Source organism: Haliotis rubra, unplaced genomic scaffold, assembly GCF_003918875.1.
Source record: "Haliotis rubra isolate DU_JTF1 unplaced genomic scaffold, ASM391887v1 Scf606, whole genome shotgun sequence".
In the NCBI taxonomy this organism is placed as follows: Eukaryota; Metazoa; Mollusca; class Gastropoda; order Lepetellida; family Haliotidae; genus Haliotis; species Haliotis rubra.
Genome location: NW_025767309.1, coordinates 533,515 through 559,922, shown reverse-complemented (window position 1 = coordinate 559,922; position 26,408 = coordinate 533,515). Strand labels below are relative to the sequence as shown.

Here is a 26,408-nt window from a genome sequence, read left to right as displayed (position 1 = left end):
CATATAGTTGAATGTAACTAGTTTTGAGGAGAAGCGTATTAGTATTTGTCGTGGTAAATAACACAACACGTGAAAGCTTCTTCATTGTTATATTACGATTTTGACTCGTAATGGATGACGAACAAGAAACATACAAATTATGGCGCATCCGAAAAACTATCATGCAGGTATTTTACCAGGATTAGAATCTGTCTATTCAATTATACACAAGATCTGTTCTATCGATCATGCATGTCGTAATGATCAGAGATTCATAAAACCAACGTCAGCTCACTGAAAGAGGGTGATAATTTCATTTGGCGACAGCATTTCTAGTAGTACTGAAACTAATTAAGAAAACAGATATTTTAATGTATTAACAACTCGTTAATTGTCATTGTCTTTTCATGTAATCATGGTAATAAAAATAAACTTGTCTAATTGCAACCATCGACAAATTTACTCTTACCACTGTTTACCTTTATAGAAAGAGACATGACCCTTTTGTTGACAATCATAGGACATCCAGTATCAGGAGTATATATTAGTTTGTGCAACATTATGTGTGGTAAGAAGGTGAGGAAAAGCGTAGAGTGTAGTGAGGATGTTTAACTTTGTAGTTGAAACACTGACATGATGTAAGAGTCAAGTACAATATTCTGTCATGTCAGCATAAGTATAACTTTGTGTGCCATTTTCTTAAGACTAATCAGTTAAGATGGCATTGCTGATAGTGATATGCTGATGTATGAGTAAGTCAAACTTTTGTTCCTCTTCATACCAGTAGGTTATGTTGTTGAAGATAGATTTCATCTGTTTTCCTATAGAAAAAACCTGTTGTAATGTAAAGGTTCCTTTTACCGTTTTCACCAGTTTTCAAACTCTCGATTGGTTTGGTACCTTCACATGGGTATTAATGAATGAACAGCCATGTTTAGCACGCAGTTGTCAACATTGACCTTCAAAATCAGCATTAAAACTTGAATTTTTAGAATAAAATGTCTAATTTAAAAATTTGGTGAATCCTACTTCAAGGGAAGTGAAAAGTCACTTTCCAAGGATAGTAAATGTCCCATATGAACAGAAGTACAACTACTGTCAGTGAACAGGTGAATCATGAATGAATAATGTTTCAGAGACACATGTTAAGTTAAATAATCTGGTAAAGCGTTTTCTTTTGACAGTGTCAGACTTAGATATGGAGTGGGCTAGTACTCTTATTGCATCATGTCAATGACATAGTATTGCCTTATTTTTCTAATTACCATTGTTACCAAGCAATCACATGTGAACTGTATGTTCCTTCAGCTCTGTCACGATCGAGGATATCTGGTGACACAAGATGAATTGGACCAAACACTGGATGAGTTCAAGGCTCAGTTTGGTGATAAACCCAGGTAAGCTAATTTAAATTTTTATAGTCTATCCATACCTGAGACATGGACATACATTTACCTCAGACATGATTTGGTGAAAATGGTTTGTAGGCTCAAAATGTATTACAGTTATTTTGTATTGCGTTATATTAATATAAGTAAGGTTTGTAAAGTTTAAAATGTCTTTCTTCATTTTCTTTATAAATAGTCTCACTACTGGTACTGAGCCCTGGAGTCAATGTCATAGCTGTGACATTTTGTTTGACATTAATATACCTATGTAGGTAATTAAACATTGGTCTTTAACATGTCATAGTGATGCTCAAAGTTACTAACAGGCTAACCTATTTGTAGAATATTGGTTGTATGGTTTGTTATCTTACCGTACATCCATGATTCCATAGACACAGTCCACAGATTGTTGAGTTAACTAGGTTTCTTCAGTATCTATCACATCATTTAAACTTTCTTGCCAAGTTTTCAAACCCAAATCTAATAATTTATAGTAGGGGCGATGGGGTAGCTAAGGGCTTAACATTTGCTTATTGTGTCAACAACCCAGATTCGATTCCCCCACCTGGCTACAATGGGTAAAGCCCATTTCTGGTTTCCGTGATATTGGTGGAATATTGCTAAAAGTGTTGTAAAGCCATCCTTACTCACTCACTGAAAATATCAATGGTGTGAATCCCTATAATGGTTTATTTCAGTGAACGGAAGCCTGGAAGAAGTGACTTGATTGTTCTTGTAGCTCACAATGACGATCCTACAGGTGAGATGATGTTCCTATAAATGTAACAATGATTTTATTGGTAACTGAAATTATATGTGCAGGTATTCAGGTCTTTGTCATAGCCATAATGGCAGATGGTATTGCAGACTCAACAAGAGTGAGTGAGTGTGTGAGTTTAGTTTTACGCCGCACTCAGCAATATTCCGGCTATATGGCAGCGGTCTGTAAATAATCGAGTCTGGACCAGACAATCCAGTGATCAACAGCATGAGCATTGATCTGTGCAATTGGGAACCGATGACATGTGTCAACCAAGTCAGTGAGCCTGACAACCCGATCCCGTTAGTCACCTCTTACGACAAGCATGGGTTACTGAAGATCAATATTCTAACCTGGACCTTCATGGGTAGACTCAACAAGACGCTGCAATAATACACAGTAACAATCAGACTGATGAGTATATATACTGATAGATTAATACAACTATAATTATAGCATGTACATGATGTTATCAGGGATGTATCTAAACCAGCTCCATTGTCAATGTATGGCATTAAGTCTTCTGCAACTGTTATTTAAACCTCCCAAACAGGAATGTATTATTTCACAATGATGTTAATATGTGTTACTAATCCTGAAATTAATTTTATGGCTTTGTAATTGTAGATATAACCTGTAGTTCACTGATAACAGAACCAATAGATGGGAAGGCAGTTTTAATTCTTAGTATTACTGTATTGAGTACAATCTCAAAATGTAATGTTAAAATACCTCAGGATTTAAGGAAATCTTAACAAAATATTTCTTTTTTTTCTAAATTTCCTTTCAAGGGGCACTTAGTTTCAAAACCTTGTGAAGTCCCAGGTGCAGAATTCACATTTATCCATGTCCATCAGTATCTTTTTGCAATGGCATGCAATTATATTTATAATAATGGATGTATCTAACTTTTCAAAGATCTTACTCATGTTTGTTCCCACATGTGACATGGAATTGTAAGGATGGTTAAATTTGGATGCAAGATTTCAAATTTTGCTTAATTATTGGGAGTTGTTTCTGAGGAGTGGGAACTTCATGGTAAAGTATGGTATATGGATGAACTCGGACAGATTGTGTCACGCTCTTGTTTCAGATCAGATGTTTGTGTTTTTCCCAGAAGAACCTAAAGTTGGAATCAAAACAATCAAGACATATTGTCAGAGAATGCAGGAAGAAAACATTACTCGTGCCATTATTGTTGTACAGGCTGGCATGACGCCATCAGCAAAGCAGGTCAGTTACCATGGTAACACATACCGAGGCATGTTGAAAGCTGTGACTGACCTCACGTTCATTCACTCAGAGGTCTATTTCAAGTTGTCACATGTCTGACAACTCTTTTGTGATTTGTCATTACACAAACTGTCAGAAAAGTTATTTGTATCTTTTTGCCAAAAGCGTTGGCTCGTCACGCCGAAGACCCAGGTTCTAATCCCTACATGGGCACATTGTGTAAAGCCCATTTCTGGTGTCCCCCGCCATGATATTGCTGGAATATTGCTAAAAGAGGCGTAAAACCATACTCACTCACTCTTTTTGCCAAATTTAATACAGTGACTATTGGCATCAAACTGTTATGGTAATGAATAAAACTACCTGAGAGACATGTTTAACTGATGATGTGTTATCTAATGAACATATAGTGGTTATGGTAACATTATATTGTCATTGTTTCCAAAAACTGCAGTTGAAAATCAGTGTTTTACAGTTTTTCCTTTCTTCTAGTAGCCACTCGTCAGAAGCCAAGTCAAAATTCTGATCAGTCTAGTCATCTCAGCAAATAATTATCAATATAGATCAGCCAAGTTCAGGCTAGTAGACTCAAAGGGTTGGAATACCCAGAGGCTTTTGGCACCGACCATTTTCATATGCTAGGATTGGCACTAGAGCCCTAGCCAGGACCAGTTTTGGTAATGTATTAGTATCCTTCAGTGTTATTTCTATTCTGGCTGGTGGAAATAGTTCCATTTTTATAACATTTGTAGAACACACATGAAAGATATATATGCAGGATAATGTGACCATGCTGATGACTCTCCATATTATGTTGAGTGTCGTGTTTGTTGAGTGTTATGAAGCATGTTCTGCAGGCTCTGGTTGAGATGGCCCCGAAGTATATCCTGGAGCAGTTCCGAGAAGCTGAGCTACTCATCAACATCACAGAACACATGGTGAGTGAGTGAGTGAATGATGTTTAGTGCCAGTCAGCACTATTCCCGCTGTATCAAGGCAGCCAATCATTATTTTCATTTTGGTGAGGTGAGGTGAAATTGGGTTTAACGTTGTGCTTGAGAATATTTCGCTCATATGACGACATGCATGCGTGTGTATGTGTATGTGCGGCTTCTTGTACTAGCCCAGACTGAAGCTGGTTTTAAAGTGCTAGCCCACTGAGATACCATGCCGCAGTAAAGCATGAATACCCCACTCAGACACATTATACTGACTCCGAGCAGACCAGTCCTTGTACCCATTAATGCCGAGCACCAGGCAGGGACCAACAAGTACCATATTTTAACATCTTTTGGTTGGGGATCGAACCCGTGAACTTCCGCTCTCCGGGCGGATGCTCTAACCACTACACCACGGAGGCGGTCATTTTCATTTTGGACCAAGCAAAGGCGTTTTTGATTTGAATAACAATGCCCTTGTCAGCTTCATGACGACTAAGTCGCTGAGTTTGACCACCTGATCTATTTAGTCAGCACATGTGACAAGCATAGGTTACTGGGAGTCCATTTGTCCCTAAAATGGCAGTGGGAGGAAGAAATGTTCAAGAAATTACATACGAACAATTTGATGAACAAGAGATATTGAATATTTCCTGGTTTTATATTTAAAAGTATCCTGGCATGAAATACAGCAGCAAATGTGAATCCTATGAGACATAATTGGTTTTTTTGTTAGTTAAAAAGTTATTTGTCATTTTCCATAGCACTGTATATTCACACAGCTTTGAGATACACCTGACACATTGTTTCCATTAAACAATGGATGATATCATTTGTTCCCATGGCAACTAAACTGAATGATTTTGTAAGGTGAATGCAAAAATCAAATCAAGGGAAGTAACTATGATGATTGTGTATTAATTGGAAAACCAGAATGGACTTAATGCATGATGTTCACTGTGCAGTGGAAATCAAACCTCAATTTATGAATCTAGGAAAAGTGTTTAAACTGTGAAAGGTGATCAGGGCTCGGAATTCTATCTTGAGATGTTAAATGATTGATTCCTGTTCAGTCATATGTATATGCTGCTACCCACAGACTGGACTGATTGCATGTCATCACAATTTAATGGTGTTGAGAGATGATCATGCAGCACAGTGGGTATTGAAGGTTAGGAAGGTTGGTCCCTGGCAACCTTGAGGATCTGGATCAGATTTGGTCTTCAGCAACCCATTCTTGTTGTATCGGGTTGACAGGCGTGTTGACTTGGATAAACATGTTATCATATCTTAATTGTTTATATCAAGTTGTATTGATCTATTAGTACAATGCCGTCCGGTAATTCCGTGCACCTAAGCATATCGATCGCAACACGGCAACTAATGCCTCTTATTTTTTGTGGTTTACTTGACTAACATGCTTGTATGCATCATATTTACCTAGAAATATAAGTTTTATCGACAACTATAAGATTCTAACATTGCATTATGCCATACGGTTGACCTTACCAGCGTTCTGACGACATCGCTTGATGTCCGGTAATTCTGCGCAGCAACTGATGCGCATAACATACAGTTGGAAATCCGAACTATCGAGGCGTATTAGGGACAGATTATTTTCAAAAATCACTTCATCAATGTAAGGAAGAGTGTTTCATATTAAATCCAATTATGAAGAATGAAGAAAAGGGTTTAAAAGTCTGAAGAAAACGAATTTTCCAAAAACTGTCAATTTTTCTGTCAATTACTGTTATTTACTTACCTTTAGTGAATAAAGCCAGTCCCTTGTAGAAATGTCCCGATTTCAAGCGTAAATGTGTTAGCAGACGATGTTTACCTTCGATACGGAAGTACGCAATTGCAGCTGAGCAGAATTACCGGACGCGCGGAATTACCAGACTCGCTTGTATGTGTTTTCAGCATCCTAATTGACCCGTGAAGATCCCGGGTGGAATAGGTCTTCAGCAACCCATTCTTGTCATAAAAGGCGACTATGCTTGTCGTAAAAGGCGACTTAACGGGGATCGGGTGGTCAGGCTCGCTGACTTGGTTGACATATGTCATCGGTTCCCAATGGCGCAGATAGATGCTCATGCTGTTGATCACTGGATTGTCTGGTCCAGACTCGATTATTTACAGACCTCTGCCATATAGCTGGAATATTGCTGAGTGCAGCATAAAACTAAACTCACTCACTCATCATCCTAATTGGTACTGGGTATTATTCCAGCATCTTAAACTATGTTGAGTTCTAATCTCCTTGCACACTGGAAGATTTGGGTTAGAATTGGTCTTCGGTAATCCATGCTTGTAAGCGGCTGATGGGATCGGGTGGTCAGACTTGCAGACTTGGTTGACACATGTCATCGTATCCCAATTGTGTAGATGATCGATGCTGATGCTGTTGATCACTGGATTGTCTGGTCCTGTTGGCTTGTCATCATACCCTGACAGCATTGATCTCTCACAATATATCAATCACTAGTTTTTCTGGTCCAGACTTTAATATTTACAGACTTCCATCATGTAACTGGAATACTGCTGAGTAGTGTGAAACAACAATCAAGATCAAGTTTTGGTCAAGATAGCATAGACTGATAAGACTAAAAATCATATGTTTAAAATCAAATCATGATAATCAAAACACTGTTGCAAATGTGCAAGTGTTGAAAATGAAGGTTAGTTTTGATCACATGTGTAGTGTATAACTGCTGGTATGTGGTATAATAAATTCATGTGTGGATGCTGTTACTTGTCATCAAGAGTTATGTCCCTTAGAACATGGCCCTGGAAACTGATGAGACATTTGGGAGAGTGAGTGAGTGAGTATGGTTTAACGCCGCTTTTAGCAATATTCCAGCATATATCACATGCAAACGGGGACACAGAAATGGGCTTCTGATTCCGCAGGTACCACATTGTACCCATGTGGGGAATCGAACCCAGGGTCTTCGGCTGCACACTGACTGACTGACTGAGCTTTAGAGTGAACGCTTTTAACCACTAGGGAAATACCCCATTGTACCCATGTGGGGAATCGCCCCCATTTGGGAGAGAGATTTGATGACACACTGTAAAGATACATCAGTGGAGCACCGTTTGTTATTACACAAGGGTCATTTGTCAACCATTTTTAGTGAACCCCAAGCTTTAGCAACACAACTTGTGTGTCATCTCATACAAACCATATGTGTTTCATTGATATACAACTAGCCAGGCTTCTCGCAATGTTTTAGCATACAAAAAGCTTTAAGTCAGCTTAAATTGATCTCACTTGTTGTCCCCCGCCGAAACGCGGAACGGGGGACTATGTATTCATCGGCGTCCGTCTGTACATACGCCCCGATTCCGCGATATCTGATACTGTTGTATAATGTCTTCAAATTTGGTGACAGCATACATTGGGGATTACGCGAGACACCAGTTGTCACACTTAACTCATGTTAATGCGATATCTCATGGACTGTTGTACCCAATTTCTTCAAATTTGGTGATAGTTTACATTGGGGTATTACACAGACACCAGTTTCTTTGGGTGACCTTGACCTTATCTTCAAGGTCACCACGATACTTTGACCGCTTTTTAAAGGCGATATCTCATAAAACATTGCACCCAATGTTTTCAAGTATGTTGGCAGCCTACATTGGGTGATTATGCAGACACCAGTCATTTCAGGCATCTTGTATGTGACCAAAAAATAAAAAGTAGTAAATATAGATATTCCATTCTTTAGCGGCGGGGGGCATTGCCATATCAGTGGCAAACACTTGTTTTTAGTGTTTCCCCAGTGGTGATTCATGATTTAAATGGGGGTGGTTCGGTAGCCTAGTGGTTAAAGCGTTTGCTTCTTACGCCAAAGAATCCGTGTTTGATTTCCACATGGTACAAAGTGTAAAGTTCATTCTGGTGTCCCTCGCTGGGATATTGCTGGAATATTGCTAAATGTGGCATAAAACTAAAGTCACTCTCTCATGATTAGCATGCATCCCTGCATCAAGTTACATTCATACGGCAGGAGTGTTGCTGAGCAGTGCTGTGTTTCGTTTCATGTTTATCTACCATCATGTCCACCTAACTTACCTTAACTTATATTTATGTTGCAGCTGGTTCCGGAACATGTCGTGATGACCCCCGAGGAAAAGTCGGAACTTCTAGCCAGATAGTATCCTTCTTTTACAACATGATGATTAAGTCTAAGCCGTAACATTAATAATAATAATAATAAGTCATCAAATAATTCTATAGCGCACAGCCTCCAAACACCAAGTGATTGCTCGAGGCACTTAATCAGAATCTGATTACTATTACCCCAGATAACCCAGGCTGCCTGTTAGGTACTAGAAGGTTATAATCACATGACTTTATCCCACCGGGTTCCCATTTTCTGCTTGGTGAACAGAGGCAATTTTGAACAAACTCACTTGCCTAAGGTGAGACCACATGTATCACATGTTCTTCGTTGTGGGGCAGGACTGAAGTGCTATAAACTCCTCAGCTGCCAAACACAGACACCCATCCAAGGACTGTCCGACGTTGCTTAACTTCAACTGATTCGTGACCTGATCTCTGTGCACAAGACCTCACAATCACATTCCTTGGAGGATCCCTAGTTGGGATACATCTTTTAGAATTGAATTGCTGAAAGGATACATCCGTTCACACAGTGATGATAGATACTGGTCAAAGTTATTTTACATTTTCAGTTTGACTCTGAAAACAGCAAGAAACTTAGTTGTCACTCATGTCGTCATGGCGACTCAGCACTTATAATAGGATGTTTGTCAGTCTGTACATCTGTGTGAGTGACTGAGGGATTGGATTGGCGCTACAGTCCTTGGAAGTCTGCCCAAAAGTTAAGATATCATAAGGGCAAGTAGAAATTTGACATTTTTAAGGGTTTTCTTTGTCTAAAGGAGAGGACCAGTGCAAAGTCTGATTGTGATGTGTAAATGTTTTCTAAAATTACTGCAGATTTCACTAATTTAGTGAATTTGTTTTCAACCAATGCTTTGTGTCTATGACATCATTAGTCGGAGTGTTGCTGAAGGGCCAGGTTCCACTGCTTTTGTTTTGAACTCAGGTCTAATTACGTGATGCCAAGTCAGAAAACATTGCATATCTATTGTGATGAAAAATGGGTATCGTATATTACCGTAGATTCGCCATATTTCAAGACCCCAAAAATGCAGTCTTTTGATGGGGGTCAGCTCATCTACAGGATACATTTTCGTAAAAGTTTTTTTCAGGGGATAAGAAAACGACATTGTATTGCTTTGCGTTAACAAACAAGAGTAGACGACTTTGTCAGTAAAGACATTAAATTTGCAATTAGACATCACTAGACAAGATTATTTACCTTTTCAGTTGTAATTTGTTTTTCTAGTTTGTTGACATGTGATCATCCAGCACCAACAAATATGACTTTTAGCCAAACCAAATATGTATACATGATCCATTTTCTGTCAACTACACTTCATTTTGAGGTATGAGTAAATGCAATATGATAGTGATTGTTGTCAATAATGCAGACCAAAGTTATAAATATCGGAAGATGACTGATCACAACGAAAGGATGAGGGAAGGTTGGGGGTTGGCTTTTCTATGGAACGTACCATTTTGACACTGATTTTAAGGGTCAAGGTAGGGAGTCGGCTTATCTACAGTAATATACAGTATGTTACTAAATATTCATATGATTTAAACACACATACATTTTCATGTGTTATGGAGACTGCAGAAGACTGGGAAAGTCTGGCAGTAACCTGTTATCAAATTCATTTGAATTCTGATGCATTTCAGCTTCTAAAATGACAACAAATATGAGAGTATTTCTCTTTTGATTAATGTGTATTGATAAAGTTGGATCATGTCTTTTTCATAGGGTGATCACAATGATGGATCTTGAAACTCTTACAGCCGAAATAAATGGGAGATCTTTGTCAGAGTTGACCCTGATCATTATCAGATATTCTGTAAAGTTCTGTATGAACTGATAACCAAGGTTGAAGTTTACAGTGACTGATTTAAAGATGAAAAATCTTAGAAAACCTATTTTGATATCTATACCTAATATTGCATGTTCACTACAATGCAGGAAATGGAAAAACACTTTTTTCTGTGCCAACTTCCCAAGCAAGATCTCTTTTGTCTGAGTTGCCTCCCTTTCTTCTTCTGTGCCTTCTCCTCTGTCTGCAATCTGTGCTGGCTGACATGGTCTTTTATTGGAAACTTTTGATATACCTTTAGAGAAATTTCAGAATTGCAAAAGTCTCCAAGAAATTATATGCACGATTTTGTATTGGAAGCACAAGCACAGTAAATGGATGATAAAAAGCTGATGGAAGTGTCAGTTTACATGACATCAGCAAAAACAAACTCCATTATTTATAGGTCATCATCATATCGTTGAATAAAGTCTTGTGAAGAAAAGCAACTCAAACCTATTCTGTACCCTAAATCTCACATTGTGTCAGTGTTCCCGAATCTTGACAGAGTTATATCCCTTGACCTATCACCAGCAAACTGAAGGATTCCCAGATTCCCAGAATTCAGCAGGGTGACCCAGTTGCAAGATACTTTGGTTTGAAACGTGGCCAGGTAAGTTTCAACAGTGTATCCAAGGAAAATTAGGATATTTATGTCGTAGATTCAAGAACTCACCCTCCAGACTTACATGTGCAGATGTTCATATGGACGACAGACATGAACTGATAGTTTGAGAACTATAATGGTACACTTCTTTGCAATATGTTTCATGACTTGATGTGGATTCAGAGATATGATTATTATGGGATTAGTGAGGTTACAATGTGAAACCCAAGAAGATACATAAAACTTTACAATTGATGGGTTAAAAACGAAATGTTTCTCACATCAAAGGAAATGAGGCCATTTCGTACATTTGTGTAGTTAATAGTGGTGTTCCGATTAATTGAAATAATCAAAGATTGATCGCAGTGACCAAATGACCAAGCAATCGATCACATTTTCTCATAATCGAACATAAACAATTTTGGAACTACTGTTTTAGTCTTTGAAATACTTGACAATGGAACATATATTCGAAGTTGTCAGGGCCTGAAAACATGTTTAATTCTTAGAAAACTCACTTCACTAACTGAAAAGCCATGACTGAATATTTCTTGAAGACTCCGGGAAGTTTATGTTCATGATATATAAGTCATCACTTTAAAGTAGCAAGTTGCATCATGTTATAAATATCTGCAATAACAACCTGGATAGGAAAATCTGAAAAATGAGGCTAACCAATTTTTTTCGATGATTGTTCGGTGGTAATGAAACAATCATCAATCAACCAATACCCAACACTAGTAGTTAACAAACCAGTGGCTCTTGAATGTAATGTACATGCAGTTGTACAGAAAACGTTCAGTGGTAAGGACTTTGTCCGTGTTCATTCTCCTGGTGTACAAGCCTGTTCAGCTGGTAAGATGTTATGCCTGGTACTGATGTACTAGTAATAATAATGAGAGTACTGATACCGCGCAATGCTCCACACCACAAAGGGGCATGCTCAGTGCGTGCATAAACGTTTAAAAACAAACATATCAAAAGTCACATGAATCAGCATGGTGGAGGATAGTCGTTAATATGAGCTTGGAGAGAGTTACTTTTTGTATGGGCTGAAAAGGTGTGTATTGAGGTTATGCTTGAACACTTGAAGAGATGGAGCTGGATGCAGTTTAAGTGGAAGCGAGGTCCATAGTGTGGTAGCTCACGAGGCCACAGGCACCCAGTCATATAAGGCTCAGCAATTCTCTGTGTGAGTTGGATCCCTCCAGTGTGTTATGCTTGTTAAGGAGATATTTACAGTTGATGCTTTCTTTTGAGAAGCCACTGATGAAAAAATAAATCTTACATTCCAAGTCAAGCAGGCAATAAAATTCAAAATTCCCTCGAATTTATAAGGAATGTACAGATTTACAAGCGTCAACCAATCAGAAGGCCGGCCTTCTGGGATGAGACTTGTGCAAAGTGTCTGTTCACGGTATCATGTTATGAAAGAGAGGAGGTAAATGATAAGAGACTGGAGGAAGAGTTTCATCCATGACCGTGTATCAAAAATATGACTCTCATATAAATGTCGCTTCTTAACTACAGACCCGTGAAGATCCGGGTTAGAATTGATCTTCAGTAACCCATGCTTGTCTTAAGAGGCGACTAATGGGATCGGGTGGTCAGGCTCGCTGACTTGGTTGACATATGTCATCTTATCCCAACTGCATAGATCGATGTTCATGCTGTTGATCCCTGGATTGTCTGGTCCAGACTTGATTATTTACAGATTATTTGCTGAACTCCATGTTAGGATTCCTTGAAAGAATCTGTCCCCAAGTGTCACAATCTTGTCACCCAGAAATGATTACAGGGGATGGGGTTAGATTGCACCACTGTACGGACCTGGGTTAGATAAGTCTCCAGTACCCCATGCTTGTACCACCAGGTAAATCTGGTTAAGGATAGGCCCCTAGTACCCCGTGCTTGTACCACCATGTGGATCTGGCTAAGAATAGGTCCTCAGAACCTCATGCTTGTACCACCAGGTAAATCTGGTTAAGGATAAGTCCCTAGTACCCCGTGCTTGTACCACCATGTGGATCTGGCGAAGAATAGGTCCTCAGAACCTCATGCTTGTACCACCATGTGAATCTGGCTAAGAATAGGTCCCAAGTACGTCATGCTTGTACCACCATGTGGATCTGGCGAAGAATAGGTCCTCAGAACCTCATGCTTGTACCACCAGGTAAATCTGGTTAAGGATAGGTCCCTAGTACCCCGTGCTTGTACCACCATGTGGATCTGGCGAAGAATAGGTCCTCAGAACCACATGCTTGTACCACCATGTGAATCTGGCTAAGAATAGGTCCCTAGTACGTCATGCTTGTACCACCATGTGGATCTGGCGAAGAATAGGTCCTCAGAACCTCATGCTTGTACCACCAGGTAAATCTGGTTAAGGATAGGTCCCTAGTACCCCGTGCTTGTACCACCATGTGAATCTGGCTAAGAATAGGTCCCCAGTACGTCATGCTTGTACCACCAGGTGAATCAGGTTAAGAATAGGTCCCTAGTACCTCATGCTTGTGCCACCATGTGAATCAGGTAAAGAATAGGTCTCCAGTACCCCATGCTTGTACCAACATGTGGATCTGGCGAAGAATAGGTCCTCAGAACCTCATGCTTGTACCACCAGGTAAATCTGGTTAAGGATAGGTCCCTAGTACCCCGTGCTTGTATCACCATGTGAATCTGGCTAAGAATAGGTCCCCAGTACGTCATGCTTGTACCACCAGGTGAATCAGGTTAAGAATAGGTCCCTAGTACCTCATGCTTGTGCCACCATGTGAATCAGGTAAAGAATAGGTCTCCAGTACCCCATGCTTGTACCAACATGTGAATCTGGCTAAGAATTGGTCCCCAGTACCCCATGCTTGTACCACCATGTGAATCTGGCTAAGAATAGGTCCCCAGTACGTCATGCTTGTACCACCAGGTGAATCAGGTTAAGAATAGGTCCCCAGTACCCCATGCTTGTACCACCAGGTGAATCTGGTTAAGAATAGGTCTCCAGTACCCCATGCTTGTACCAACATGTGAATCTGGCTAAGAATTGGTCCCCAGTACCCCATGCTTGTACCACCAGGTGAATCTGGTTAAGAATAGGTCCCCAGTACCCATGCTTGTACCACCAGGTGAATCTGGTTAAGAATAGGTCTCCAGTACCCCGTGCTTGTACCACCAGGTGAATCTGGTTAAGAATAGGTCCCCAGTACCCCATGCTTGTACCACCATGTAATCTGGTTAAGAATAGGTCCCTAGTACCCCGTGCTTGTACCACCAGGTCAATCTGGTTAAAAATAGGTCCCCAGTACCTCATGCTTGTACCACTGGGTGAATCTGGTTAAGAATAGGTCCCTAGTACCCCGTGCTTGTACCACCATGTGAATCTGGTTTAGAATAGGTCCCCAGTACCCCATGGCTTGTACCACCAGGTGAATCTGGTTAAGAATATGTCCACAGTACCTCATGGCTTGTACCACCATGTGAATCTGGTTAAGAAAAGGTCCCTAGTACCCCGTGCTTGTACCACCATGTGAATCTGGTTAAGAAATATGTCCACAGTACCTCATGGCTTGTACCACCATGTGAATCTGGTTAAGAATAGGTCTGCAGTGCCCATACTTTGCACAGATCCTCATACACTCTATGCTATAGCTGTAATACTGTCCAAAGCAGCATGAAATAAATGATTAAAAAGAGATGTCCACCAGTGTAGCTCCTTATATAGCAAGCATGATGTGTGTTAATGAGCACTTTGAGCACATTCTAGAGACATACACAAACACATGTTTCATAACACATACCGGTATGTATGATATACTTATACAGGACACTTATGCAATACACTGTGTACCATCTCTTGTACCAAGGACCACCTCCGTGGTGTAGTGGTTAGAGCGTCCGCCCGGTAAGAGGAAGGTCGCGGGTTCGATCCCCGACTGCGTCATACCAAAGATGTTAAAATATGGTACTTGTTGGTCCCTGCCTGGCGGTCGGCATTAATGGGTACAACAAGGACTGGTCAGCTCGGAGTCAGTAATATGTGTCTGAGTGGGGTATTCATGCTTCACTGCGGCATGGTATCTCAGTGGGCTAGCACTATAAAACCAGCCTAAGTCTGGGCTAGTACAAGCAGCCGCACACACACATACACACGCATGCACGTCGTCATATGAGCGAAATATTCTCAAGCACGACATAAAAACCCAATTTCACCTCACCTCTTGTACCAAGACAATTACCCTCTGCCAAAACCATGCAAGTCATTTTCAGCTCAAATAATTGAAAGTCAAGTATGAAGTTAAAATTGTGTTTTTTTAGTGTCAATGCAGAAATTAGTTGAAAGTCATTATGGTCTGCACCTCTTTCTTATTAGTTGTTGTTGTTGATATTTAAAACACAACCATATTTCCTGTAAATAATATATGAGTCTTCCCTAAATTTTACTCAAATCTAAAAGAAAGTATATATTAAAGATACTATATATTCTTTGATTTAAAGTATGGCCATTTTTGTTATTTTTTCTCTCTCTTTTACCTAAACACATTTGGCCCAATGCATTTTTAAAATAAAAAATCAGGCAAATGGTTCCTTTTCACATTAATGCCATAAGTCCATAAATTGGGATGAGTAAGAAGATCAATAATCAGAAATATTGTCGATGGGAAGAATTATAAATGATTATCGATCTGAAAATTGTGTCATGGGTTTTTCGTGAATTATTGGGATGAAATGAAGTTTTGATAAGCAGTACACAAGTTCAGGTCTTTATTCATGGGCAGCTTCGAAATCATGTTCAGAATGCTGTTGTGATACGACATATATTTATCAGTTGTGGCTGGTAGTCATGACAACCCCTGAAGCATTGTTATTACATCAAGTGATGTATGAGCGGTACCCTTCAGGAATATTATGTAAATTGTTTGGATATAATAGATGTATTAGCCATTAAAAGTATAACAATACCGGCAAACTTTACCATAATGCATAATATATGAGCCATTATTTCACATACCTGTCCATTATATATGCTAATAATGTTGACATCACAAAGCACTTGCATGCTGATGATGTCTGCAGCTGTTAATATTGGTGATACCAGTGATGCTTGTTACACGAAATAGAAATACAGTATGGTCAGGAAAACTGAGGACAAAATCACGTGTTTTTATCATTGGTGATATTTGCAAAGTTATTTATAGGTGCTGTGGCATATCTTCAGGTAAAGCCTTTGCTCATTATGCCATAGTACCCAAATTGCTCAAATGTGGCTACAAATGCTTTAAAAATGTACTCATTCACTCAGTTACAGTGTTATTGAAGAGATTTGACTTTCTATTTATTTTTCATCCTATGCCCAACTGACTACAACCATGACTAAATTCTCACACCACAAAACATTCTTCCATGACTAATCTATTTGGAATTAAAACATAATCTGATTGAGTGGCATTTTAGAAGTTGAGACGTACAATATGGAACAAGTTTTATGGATAACAACTTCTATATTTCGTGAGTGCGACGTTTCGATACAGATTCCTGTACCGTTGTCACTCTTGCTTGACAACGGTACAAGAATCTGTATCGAAACGTCGCACTCACGAAATAAAGAAGTTGTTATCCATTAAACTTGTTCCATATAAAACATAATCATTTGAAATTTAAGATCAAGACATACAAGTTATCATGGATGTGTTTATTATTTACAGGATTATGGAAAGCGTTATCAGAGACAGTGTAATGATGGAAAGCGTTATCAGAGACAGTGTAATGATGGAAAGTGTTATCAGGGACAATCTAATGATGGAAAGTGTTATCAGGGACAATCTAATGATGGAAAGTGTTATCAGGGACAATGTAATGGTGGAAAGTGTTATCAGGGACAATGTAATGGTGGAAAGTGTTATCAGGGACAATGTAATGGTGGATAGTGTTATCAGGGACAATGTAATGATGGAAAGTTTTATCAGGGACAATGTAATGGTGGATAGTGTTATCAGGGACAATGTAATGATGGAAAGTGTTATCAGGGACAATGTAATGGTGGATAGTGTTATCAGGGACAATGTAATAATGGAAAGTGTTATCAGGGACAATGTAATGGTGGAAAGTGTTATCAGGGACAATGTAATGGTGGAAAGTGTAATCAGGGACAATGTAATGGTGGAAAGTGTTATCAGGGACAATGTAATGGTGGAAAGTGTTATCAGGGACAATGTAATGGTGGATAGTGTTATCAGGGACAATGTAATGGTGGAAAGTGTTATCAGGGACAATGTAATGGTGGAAAGTGTTATCAGGGACAATGTAATGGTGGAAAGTGTTATCAGGGACAATGTAATGGTGGATAGTGTTATCAGGGACAATGTAATGGTGGAAAGTGTTTTCAGGGACAATGTAATGGAGGAAAGTGTTATCAGGGACAATGTAATGGTGGATAGTGTTATCAGGGACAATGTTCTTGTGTATTTTGCCATTTTATCAGCATTTTTATGAGCTCAATATTGATGACTTTGTTGTATTGTTATTGAGTTGAACACCAGTTTGGATTAAATGGTTTTAGAAATTAAATCTTTAAATGCCTCTCTCGTATAAAGTTACTAATTCAGTGCAGTTTCCTTGGGATTATCAGTTAAATATTTCTGTGGATCAGCTTGTCCAGATTAACTTTATATATTTAATGCAATTTTCCCTGTCAAGAAAAACACATATTCATAATTTGATTACCATATGTATGAAAAAGATACTTGCCCACTGAATTTCAATAGCTCAGAATTTGTCGTAAAATAACACCTTTGTTTGTGGTGAAGAATTTCCTGGGTAAAGGAAGCTATAACAATTTCCTTCCTCATAGTCGAAATACAATATGCATTAATTCTGATCAATGCTTTGTAAGAACAGCTGTCTTTTCAAGTGATATTTGAATCTGAAGGTTACACTTCCTCATGAAAAAAATTCAAATTGATATCAAATCCCAAATAACTTTCCTCTCACATCAGTCTCTTGGAAAACATGGCTGCACATTGTCCCTCCAAGGATATCGTAAAATGTTTACAGAACACTGCTCACACATTTGTGAAACTTGGTAGCCTTGTCCGCCCTCACTACACGCCTTGAAGTCCCGTATTGACAGTAGCCCCTTGTGAGGGGACAAAGGTGGTCCATCGGTACCCCTGGGGCACACAGCCAAAGAGATGGCCCCACTGGGAAATTACGAAGAATACCCAACTTAATGAAACAAATCACAGTCCCCATAGGGTCCTATGCATCATGGGCAAGGCAGTCAGCGTAATATTAGCCTAGAGAATGGCTAACAGACCTTTCAGAGAATTAAGCACTCAATATTTTTCAAGGGTTACAGAGCTTCAGCTTGCATCAGTGCAATCAATAAGACTTTTGTGTGGAAAACTGAAAATTATGTGATGAATTACTGCATCGCTTGCTAGGTTTCGGGTCCTAAATCTTTTGTGTTTAGGAAATTAGTATCATGTCTTGACAGATAATTGATACTTTATTTCTAGTTCTTTTTTTAAAAAAAGGATTCTGGTTTTAGGATTTATTTTGTGTCTGTAATCTGAATGTATGGCATGTGAAAGATCCTGATTCTGTCAAATGTTACCATGGTAACCATTTTATCATAAACATTATATGGGGTAGGAATTTGACAGAAACTACTTCTCTTCAATCTTTCGGTGTATTTTTAACAGTAAGTTAATTATTGCCCTCTCTGATACTGAGAAGCGACTCGCATTATGAACATTTTACATTGTGTGTTAGGAAAGGTGCATATCAATCTCCTGAAATTGTGAAAGTTTCTCCCTGCTCTTTTTATACTTGAATGAAATGCATTTCTGCTATGCTGTGGTTGTGTTTGTGTAATCTTTGTATGCTTTTTGGAATTGACATAGGAGTAGTTTTTGTGGGATTTATTATAGTCCCAACATATGTGCATTTGTACAGTGTTGATGTCGATCATATGAAGTCTATTTTAGAACTGTCTCTGAAAGGTTGCTGTTTACAAGAATGATACATGACTTCATGGGCTTAATTTGTCAAAGCTGTGACAAGCACGGTCAGATTTTCCCTGATTTTGTCGACACGGGGTGGTACTTATTGCCTTAGTTTAAGTGATGCTTTCAGCCACAGAGCATTCAGCTGCGGCCATGCGACAATCGGGCACAAATGCTGCATTTCACCTTTTTCCGTGCAGTGAAATGTGAAAATGTTCGTCTGACATTGTTCAGCGGTGCAGTCCGACATTTGATCACTTGTCAATGTTCAGTCATGAGCATGCATGCTAATGTATTCATTTCTCGGTAAGATGTGTGGACAATGAAATTAAACTTTGTAAAAATGTGCCTCCCAGAATCACAGCCGCGATCCATTATAGGTGATGAAGTTTCCGATCAATTTAGCAAAGCCGACTGCCGCTAGTTGAGATAGTGGCCCCCTTTGCCCGCTGCGTCACATTCCATAGATCCCTAATCCCTCACAGTTGGAGGACACGTGCAGTCCGCTTTGCCTACAGCTAGCCATTCAGGGCAGTAGTCCTTTACGACAAGACTCAAAGCCATTGGGGCTCCTAGCTTCACAGACGTAATTTGCAGTCTCAGGTTTGTTTGCTTCCTTGTTGTCAATCATGAACAGGATCCAACCAAGCGCGACTGACAAATTTATCCCAACTGCTTCTGCTGTTGTTGCCTTGGAAGACAAGTCGTCTGGTCATGTCATCCTGAACCCCCTGGTCTGGTAGTAATTACGATCTCTCACACTTAGGAAGAAGGGATTGTCCAGGAATTTCCTGACTGAGAAGAAGGTCCAGCGTCCCTTTGCTGTGATCCCTCAGCCAATCACTTTCCATCTTGAGGAATTACACTTCAACAAACCAATGTCCCTCGATCCAGGAGGCTAAATCATGGCGTCTCGTCACTCCGAGGCAGACAATTTGATCAATGGGACTACACAACCTGAGATTTGAAATCAATTCTTAAAAGCCAGGCTGGTCGTCAGTTGTTTCGTGTAGGAGAGGTATTGATAAATATAGACCCTGCAGGCATCTCATTATGTCTGGACAGACGCGGAGAAGAGGTTACATGGTGCCAATATGAAGCCTAACAATGAGGGTTGGAAGATGAGGGGCCATGGTGGGGTTTTCAGTCCAAACAGTCAAACTACCAATGTGATCTGATGGCATCTCATGGCATCTATATTGTACAGATAGGCATCTATTTGTGGAATAAGAAAGTATATACAGGAGTTGACACCTTTGGATATTTACAACTAGTTCAATGCTCATTTTGGATAAGTTGTTCATGTAAATTAAGTAAAAAAAATTAAAAACCCAATTGGGCTGTGGCGTGGCCTAGTGGTTAAAGCAGTTGCTTGTCACGCCGAAGACCCGGGTTCGATTCCCCACATGGGTACAATGTGTGAAGCCCATTTCTGGTGTCCCCAACCATGATATTGCTGGAATATTGCTAAGAGCGGTGTAAAACCATACTCACTTAAAACCCAACTTAGGCTGGGTAATCTCATCTTCAACTGTCTGTAATCATTATTTTCCAGATCAGAAAACTTTCAATATTATTTCACAAAAACTGAGTCACATATATCAACCAAGTGTTGCAGGCCTTCAGCTACAAAGAACTATTTTCAAATGTAGATTTTCTTCATTTTTAATGTTAGCAAGGTGGTCTAAATTTTAAGTTCAATTTTAAAGTTGAATGCTTCTGAACACCACAGAAAGTCTATTCAATGTTTCTTCACAGAACTCCGCACAGAGCTAAGACCTGTCATCTGATTGTGGCTATGGTTAAACCTGTGAAGGACACCAAAGTAGTATCATTACTTCAAGTAGCTGAGCATCAGGAGAACCTCCAAGTATCCGTTATCACCCACCCATTCAACTCCATAAACTGATCCCCTTTTTACAGAGGATCTATTTCCTGAAAGAAGATCACACTTAGTTAATCCCCACTGTCCTGTAGCCCAGTGCCCCCTCCACTGTATTCATACACCAGGGTCAAGAGGTCAGGGTTCACATGCAGAATTAACAAGGTCATACCCTTAGTGAGGAACTGAGGAGGGATTTTGACTCTTGAAAAGGAAGAAGCACCATCTCTATGACTTATTGAAAAAGAAATTGCTATCCCATGGATTGAAGTTGTTTTAATTCTTGAAATTTTTCATGTTTCTTTAATGTTGATTTCAAGGGTATTGTCTTCAATTTCTTTGATGTCTTTTGAAAGGAAATGTGTGATTCACATGATTTAATTCATGGTCCGTATGTTCTGTTCAGGGATTAGTTAAGAAAGTGTGTGGTAGATAAAGTGTTCCCTTCTCTTTGATGTGTGCTATGTTTGATCCTATCTCCCCGTGTGAATGCTGAAGGTGGCAGTAGGGAACATGTACATGAGGATGCCGAACCCTCCTCTGCTGAATCCCGAATAATACTTAACACAAATCCCCCTAGCACTTGTCCAAATTCACTTTACAATGGCTAAATGAAAAACTACACAAAATTCCTGAGTCATTAAAGGGCAGTTTGGAGTTAAGTTACTGGAAAAATATAGAGAACAAAAGATATATAGAGCAGTTTTTTTACAGACACCATTAGGCCAGACCAGTTTTATTTCTTGTTTTATGGATTTTTGTCCTCAGAAAACCTAAAGGCACGATGGAAAATGTTTTTTTTAAAAATCACAAGTCAAAGCAAAAACCTACATGAGTTTCCATGTTAACTCTCTTGGTTTGTTTATATCAAGTTTTATGAGTTTAGGTTTCACACTGATTTCAAGAGTATTTCACTTATGTCACATTAACATTAGGATTTTATTTTTTGAGCAGGGAATTAAAAAAAAAAAAATTCTTGCAAAAATACGACCGGCAAATCCGTAAGACAAGAAATAAAATTGGTCTGGCCTTGGTTACTTAAAAATTTGGAATCTGTGTACTAATACAATTTGTTTTTGCCTGCCACTGTGACACAAGGGCACATTTGGCCAAACACTCTCACAATAGACCCAAAACCTGCATACCAGAATGACGTGGCTGCCTTGTACACAGGAACGGTTGCTCAGGAAGCTATGTTTCTCTTACGAGAATCCTCTATGCATTCATTTCTGTGACATTGTAAACACTAGTCAAGAGTGAGTGAGTGTCTTTAGTTTTACGCTGCTTTTAGCAATATTCCAGCAATATCACGGCGAGCGACACCAGAAATGGGCTTCACACATTATGCCCATGTGGGGAATCGAACCCGGGTCTTTGGCATGACGAGCGAATACTTTAACCACAAGGCTATCCCACTCTAGTCAAGAACAAGCTGAGTTAGTTGATCCACATTTTGTGTTGACTCTTACTTTCTGATGTATGTAAGACCTTTATGTTAGTGATAGGAAAGATGGTATAACCCCTTGTAATTCCTGATACACTATCTGATAGTATATATTCAAGGTAAGGAAGTATTTCCTAGCCCCAAATGTCCCCTGCTCAAGTGGATAGAGCGTCTGTCTGGAGAGCAGACGGTCAGTGCTGTCAGGTCCTGAGGCACATCATGAATGTTAAAAGATAGGACCTGTTCTTACCCTGTCTAGCGCTTGGCATTAAGGGATAAAACAAGGACTAGCTGGCTCAGACAGTGTGTAGAGTCTGGGGTTTCCATGGTAAACGGTGGCATGGTAACTAAGTGGAAAAGCATCGGCAGTTCCAGAGGGAAGGTTCATTTTTAAAAATGACTTAAGACCACATTAAAGATATTTTTGTGCGTTGGCGGAGCCAATGGGGGGTTCAGGGGAACAACCCACACACCCCCACCACCCTTCAAATATTCCTGGATCTGCCCATGAATAGCATGATGAAAACAAGCTATATTACATCTGACTACTGAGTACAAGTAACCACACGCACACACAGAAGCATATGCACATGCACGTTCATGCTCATGTCCATGTCAATACCCACGCCTACGTCTATGCCCATGCCTACATCACCATGTAAGTACTCTAATCATTACAATAATGACAGCGCTATGCATAAACCATGATGGATGATGAGGAACCGGTTTAGCAGTACTTGTGTCAGTTTCGTCCTACATGACTCCTTCACGCTGATAGAGTTCAATCAATTATCAAAAATATATAATTAATTTACTAAGTAATATTAAATAATCCTTAGATGCATACATAATGAAATTAAAAAAATAATGAATCTTTTTCATTGCACCTGCATATTGGGCAGGTATTTCCAGTTGCTCATATATGACAGGGAATTGTTCCCTCAACAGATGCAATACAATATAGAACAAACTTTATGGATAACAACTTCTTTTATTTTGTGAGTGCAACATTTCATTTCAGATTCTTGTGCCGTTGTCAAGCAGAAATGGTACAAGAATCTGTATCAAAACATCTCACTCATGAAATAAAACAAGTTGTTATCCATAAGGTTTGTTCTATATTGTACGTCCCAACTTCTAAAATGCCACTCAAAGAAGATGCAATACAGCGTACTCTTCGGTTGTGGTTGTGATTAAGTAGATTTTTTTATTTTATTATTTGTTTAAGCATACTACAGCCAGTAAAATCAAGAAAAATGAAAAAAACATTGTCATTTGAAAGTGTTTTTCATTACTAGGAAGTCTGAAAACCCATCATGCAAGAAAGCATGTCACAATTTGTTCTCGTGCCTATCCCCACAAATGATAACTCTTGCTCTCCTTTTACGACACCCGGTGGAGCTATGTGTCTGTGACCAGTTTATATTTATTCTTTCAGCAGTGCATGAATTGTCTGAAAAATGTGTAGACTTTTAGCATGGTTAGGAGTACATATGAGCTCAATCCATTATAATGAAGTGAAGATGATAATGACGGGGTGCAGTGTTTTAAAATAAAATATATTTTTAAAGTTTTGTGTGCAGTAAAAACCAGTTTCAGTTGGCATGGTATGACAAACATATTAAATAAAAATGTGAAATGGTTTTTGCTCATTAACATTTAAATTGTATTCCCTGTCCTGCTAGATATTGTTTTATATGCAAAGCATCAGATTGCCATGTGTATTTTCTCTTAAACAGAGCTGGAAATAGCGTTCAGCACGGCATACATTTTTCTACCATATTGACCAGATATTCAGTTAAGAAATACCCCAGTAAGATAACTTGATGCATGGATCTAAAGTGATTGTATCTCAAACCATTATTTTACCAGGAATAATAATTTATATGCCTATATTAAAATATTGATGACAACAAGCACAGCAAATGTGACAGTTGAGTTTGGGGAGTCAGTTTAGGCTTCCCACCTTCTTGCAATATTTTGGTCATGAAGATTGTGTTGACATGTTTGTCAAACTGTGAAAAACGCTGGCATGACCAATAACACTGGTGTTCGTGTTCAATGTGTTCATACCGCCTCCGTGGTGTAGTGGTTAGAGCGTCCGCCCGGAGAGCGGAAGGTCGCGGGTTCGATCCCTGACCGCGTCATACCAAAAGAACGTTAAAATATGGTACTTGTTGGTCCCTGCCTGGCGCTCGGCATTAATGGGTACAACAAGGACTGGTCAGCTCGGAGTCAGTATAATGTGTCTGAGTGGGGTATTCATGCTTCACTGCGGCATGGTATCTCAGTGGGCTAGCACTATAAAACCAGCTTAAGTCTGGGCTAGTACAAGCAGCCGCACATACACATACACATGCATGCACGTCGTCATATGAGCGAAATATTCTCGAGCATGACGTAAAACCCAATTTCACCTCACCTCACCTCACCTCACCTCACCTCACCTCACCTCAATGTGTTCATTTCCTGTCAAGAAAGCAGAATAGATAAATAGATCAATTGAGTCCTGAGATAATATAATGTATATTGATATAAAAGCAAATATTAATAACTAGAGGAATAACAGCATGACATTGTGCACTTTAGCGTGGATTTGTTGGCATCATATTTCTGGTGTTACTCGTCTTTGCTGAGTGGAAAACACATCAAACTCAATGTACATTTGTATCGGAGACGCACTTTTTTCCATGTTGGAAGATGGTACCACCATATATGATGATATCAGCCGTAGCAAGTGGAGTAATGCAAGGGGGAGGCACGATGAGAATGAGTGCCATGGAATGACAGTTCCACTTTCTGTTCCATCAATTTGGTTCCAAATATATATTTTTTAACACCGACCAGCTATATGGTTTCACAAAAGACAAAAAGGATAATTGAAAAGGTTTTTCTTTTTCTTCATTTGAACTGTCAACTTCAGTTTTTGAAAAAAGGAGAAAGACTTTTCTGTTACATACATTCAGAAAATACATGACATTCGAGTAGATTGGTGTCATCTGGTTTTTGTCTGTCGTCCATTCATGCAACGCACCTTTGTGCAGTGCACTGAACATTCCCCATCAATTGCACACAACATGTTTCAACAAAAATAACGGATTTCATTTAAAAAATTGAATATGGCTGACAAAGCAACAACTGACAAATTCTGTGTAATGTGTCTGTTATGCTTGAAAACAAAATGTAGATTTGAAAGACTAGATTTTGTCTTTTTCAGTGTAAATAGTGTTGTAACAGTATTCATATGATCTTCAGTTGAGCATGACCAGTATTGTAACAATATTCATATTTTCCCCTTCCAGGTTGTGAAGATCATCCGGCCCAGTGAGACAGCCGGGCGATACGTCAGTTATCGACTTGTTGTTTGATGTGTACAGATTGTCATCTATACCAAGAGACACTGAATGCAGATCAGCTGCTCAAGTATTGATGATGTCTGTGTAAGACCCGGACGTTTTGTGAAAGGCGGCCATCAAGCTGTATCACTTATCATCTCCATTTCCTGTTTCATGTCTCATGTTTCATCCATATTCCATCTTTCATAATCCTCTCATGGTGTTTACAAGAGCAGGGATAGCTGTGGGTTTCTCCAGACATTTGAACTGAAGCACAATGGGAGGATGTTGTACATTGTTGCCATACTCAGCCATAGAAATTCGTTTTTTCTTAAATTAGTCCTTCACTAAAGCAAAATTTATTTCACTTGTAATAGACATATGTAGTTAATTAATAATTGGTGAAGATTTGAGACTGATGTCCCTCTAGTGTTACACATCATTCAGAACTAACATTTACCATAATTGTTTTTTTATTGTGCTCAGAATAATTATGTCTTCAGCAAATGAACCAGTTTGGTTTGCTACTGTTAAACCAGAGTCTGTTTGTTTGTGATCCTTCAGTAGTTTCATTTAGGTACCCCACATCTATATTTGTGGTTAATGGTTTTAAACAATGAGAAAAAAAGATATACATTGTGACTATATGAAGAGATGGCTGTACGCTGCTGCGTGTATGAAGAGATGGCTGTACGCTGCTGCGTGTATGAAGAGATGGCTGTACGCTGCTGCGTGTATGAAGGGATGGCTGTACGCTGCTGCGTGTATGAAGGGAATGCCACATTGCCTTGCAACTGCTGCTCCATTACCTACAATAGGTGAAAGTTGTAGGGGATAATAAAATCATTCATTTTGTA

At 39.2% G+C, this 26,408-nt stretch overlaps 1 protein-coding gene across 1 annotated transcript; it reads left to right on the top strand.

Moving 5' to 3' along the window:
• The first annotated feature begins 30 nt into the window (after positions 1 to 30).
• On the top strand, positions 31 to 26,408 carry LOC124255703 (DNA-directed RNA polymerases I, II, and III subunit RPABC1). The gene is made up of 8 exons (XM_046689611.1): positions 31 to 167; positions 1,288 to 1,376; positions 2,066 to 2,127; positions 3,221 to 3,360; positions 4,218 to 4,298; positions 8,403 to 8,461; positions 10,818 to 10,896; positions 25,519 to 26,408. Exons 1-8 carry the CDS (start codon positions 111 to 113, stop codon positions 25,582 to 25,584), a joined length of 633 nt encoding a protein of 210 aa, XP_046545567.1. The 5' UTR covers positions 31 to 110; the 3' UTR covers positions 25,585 to 26,408.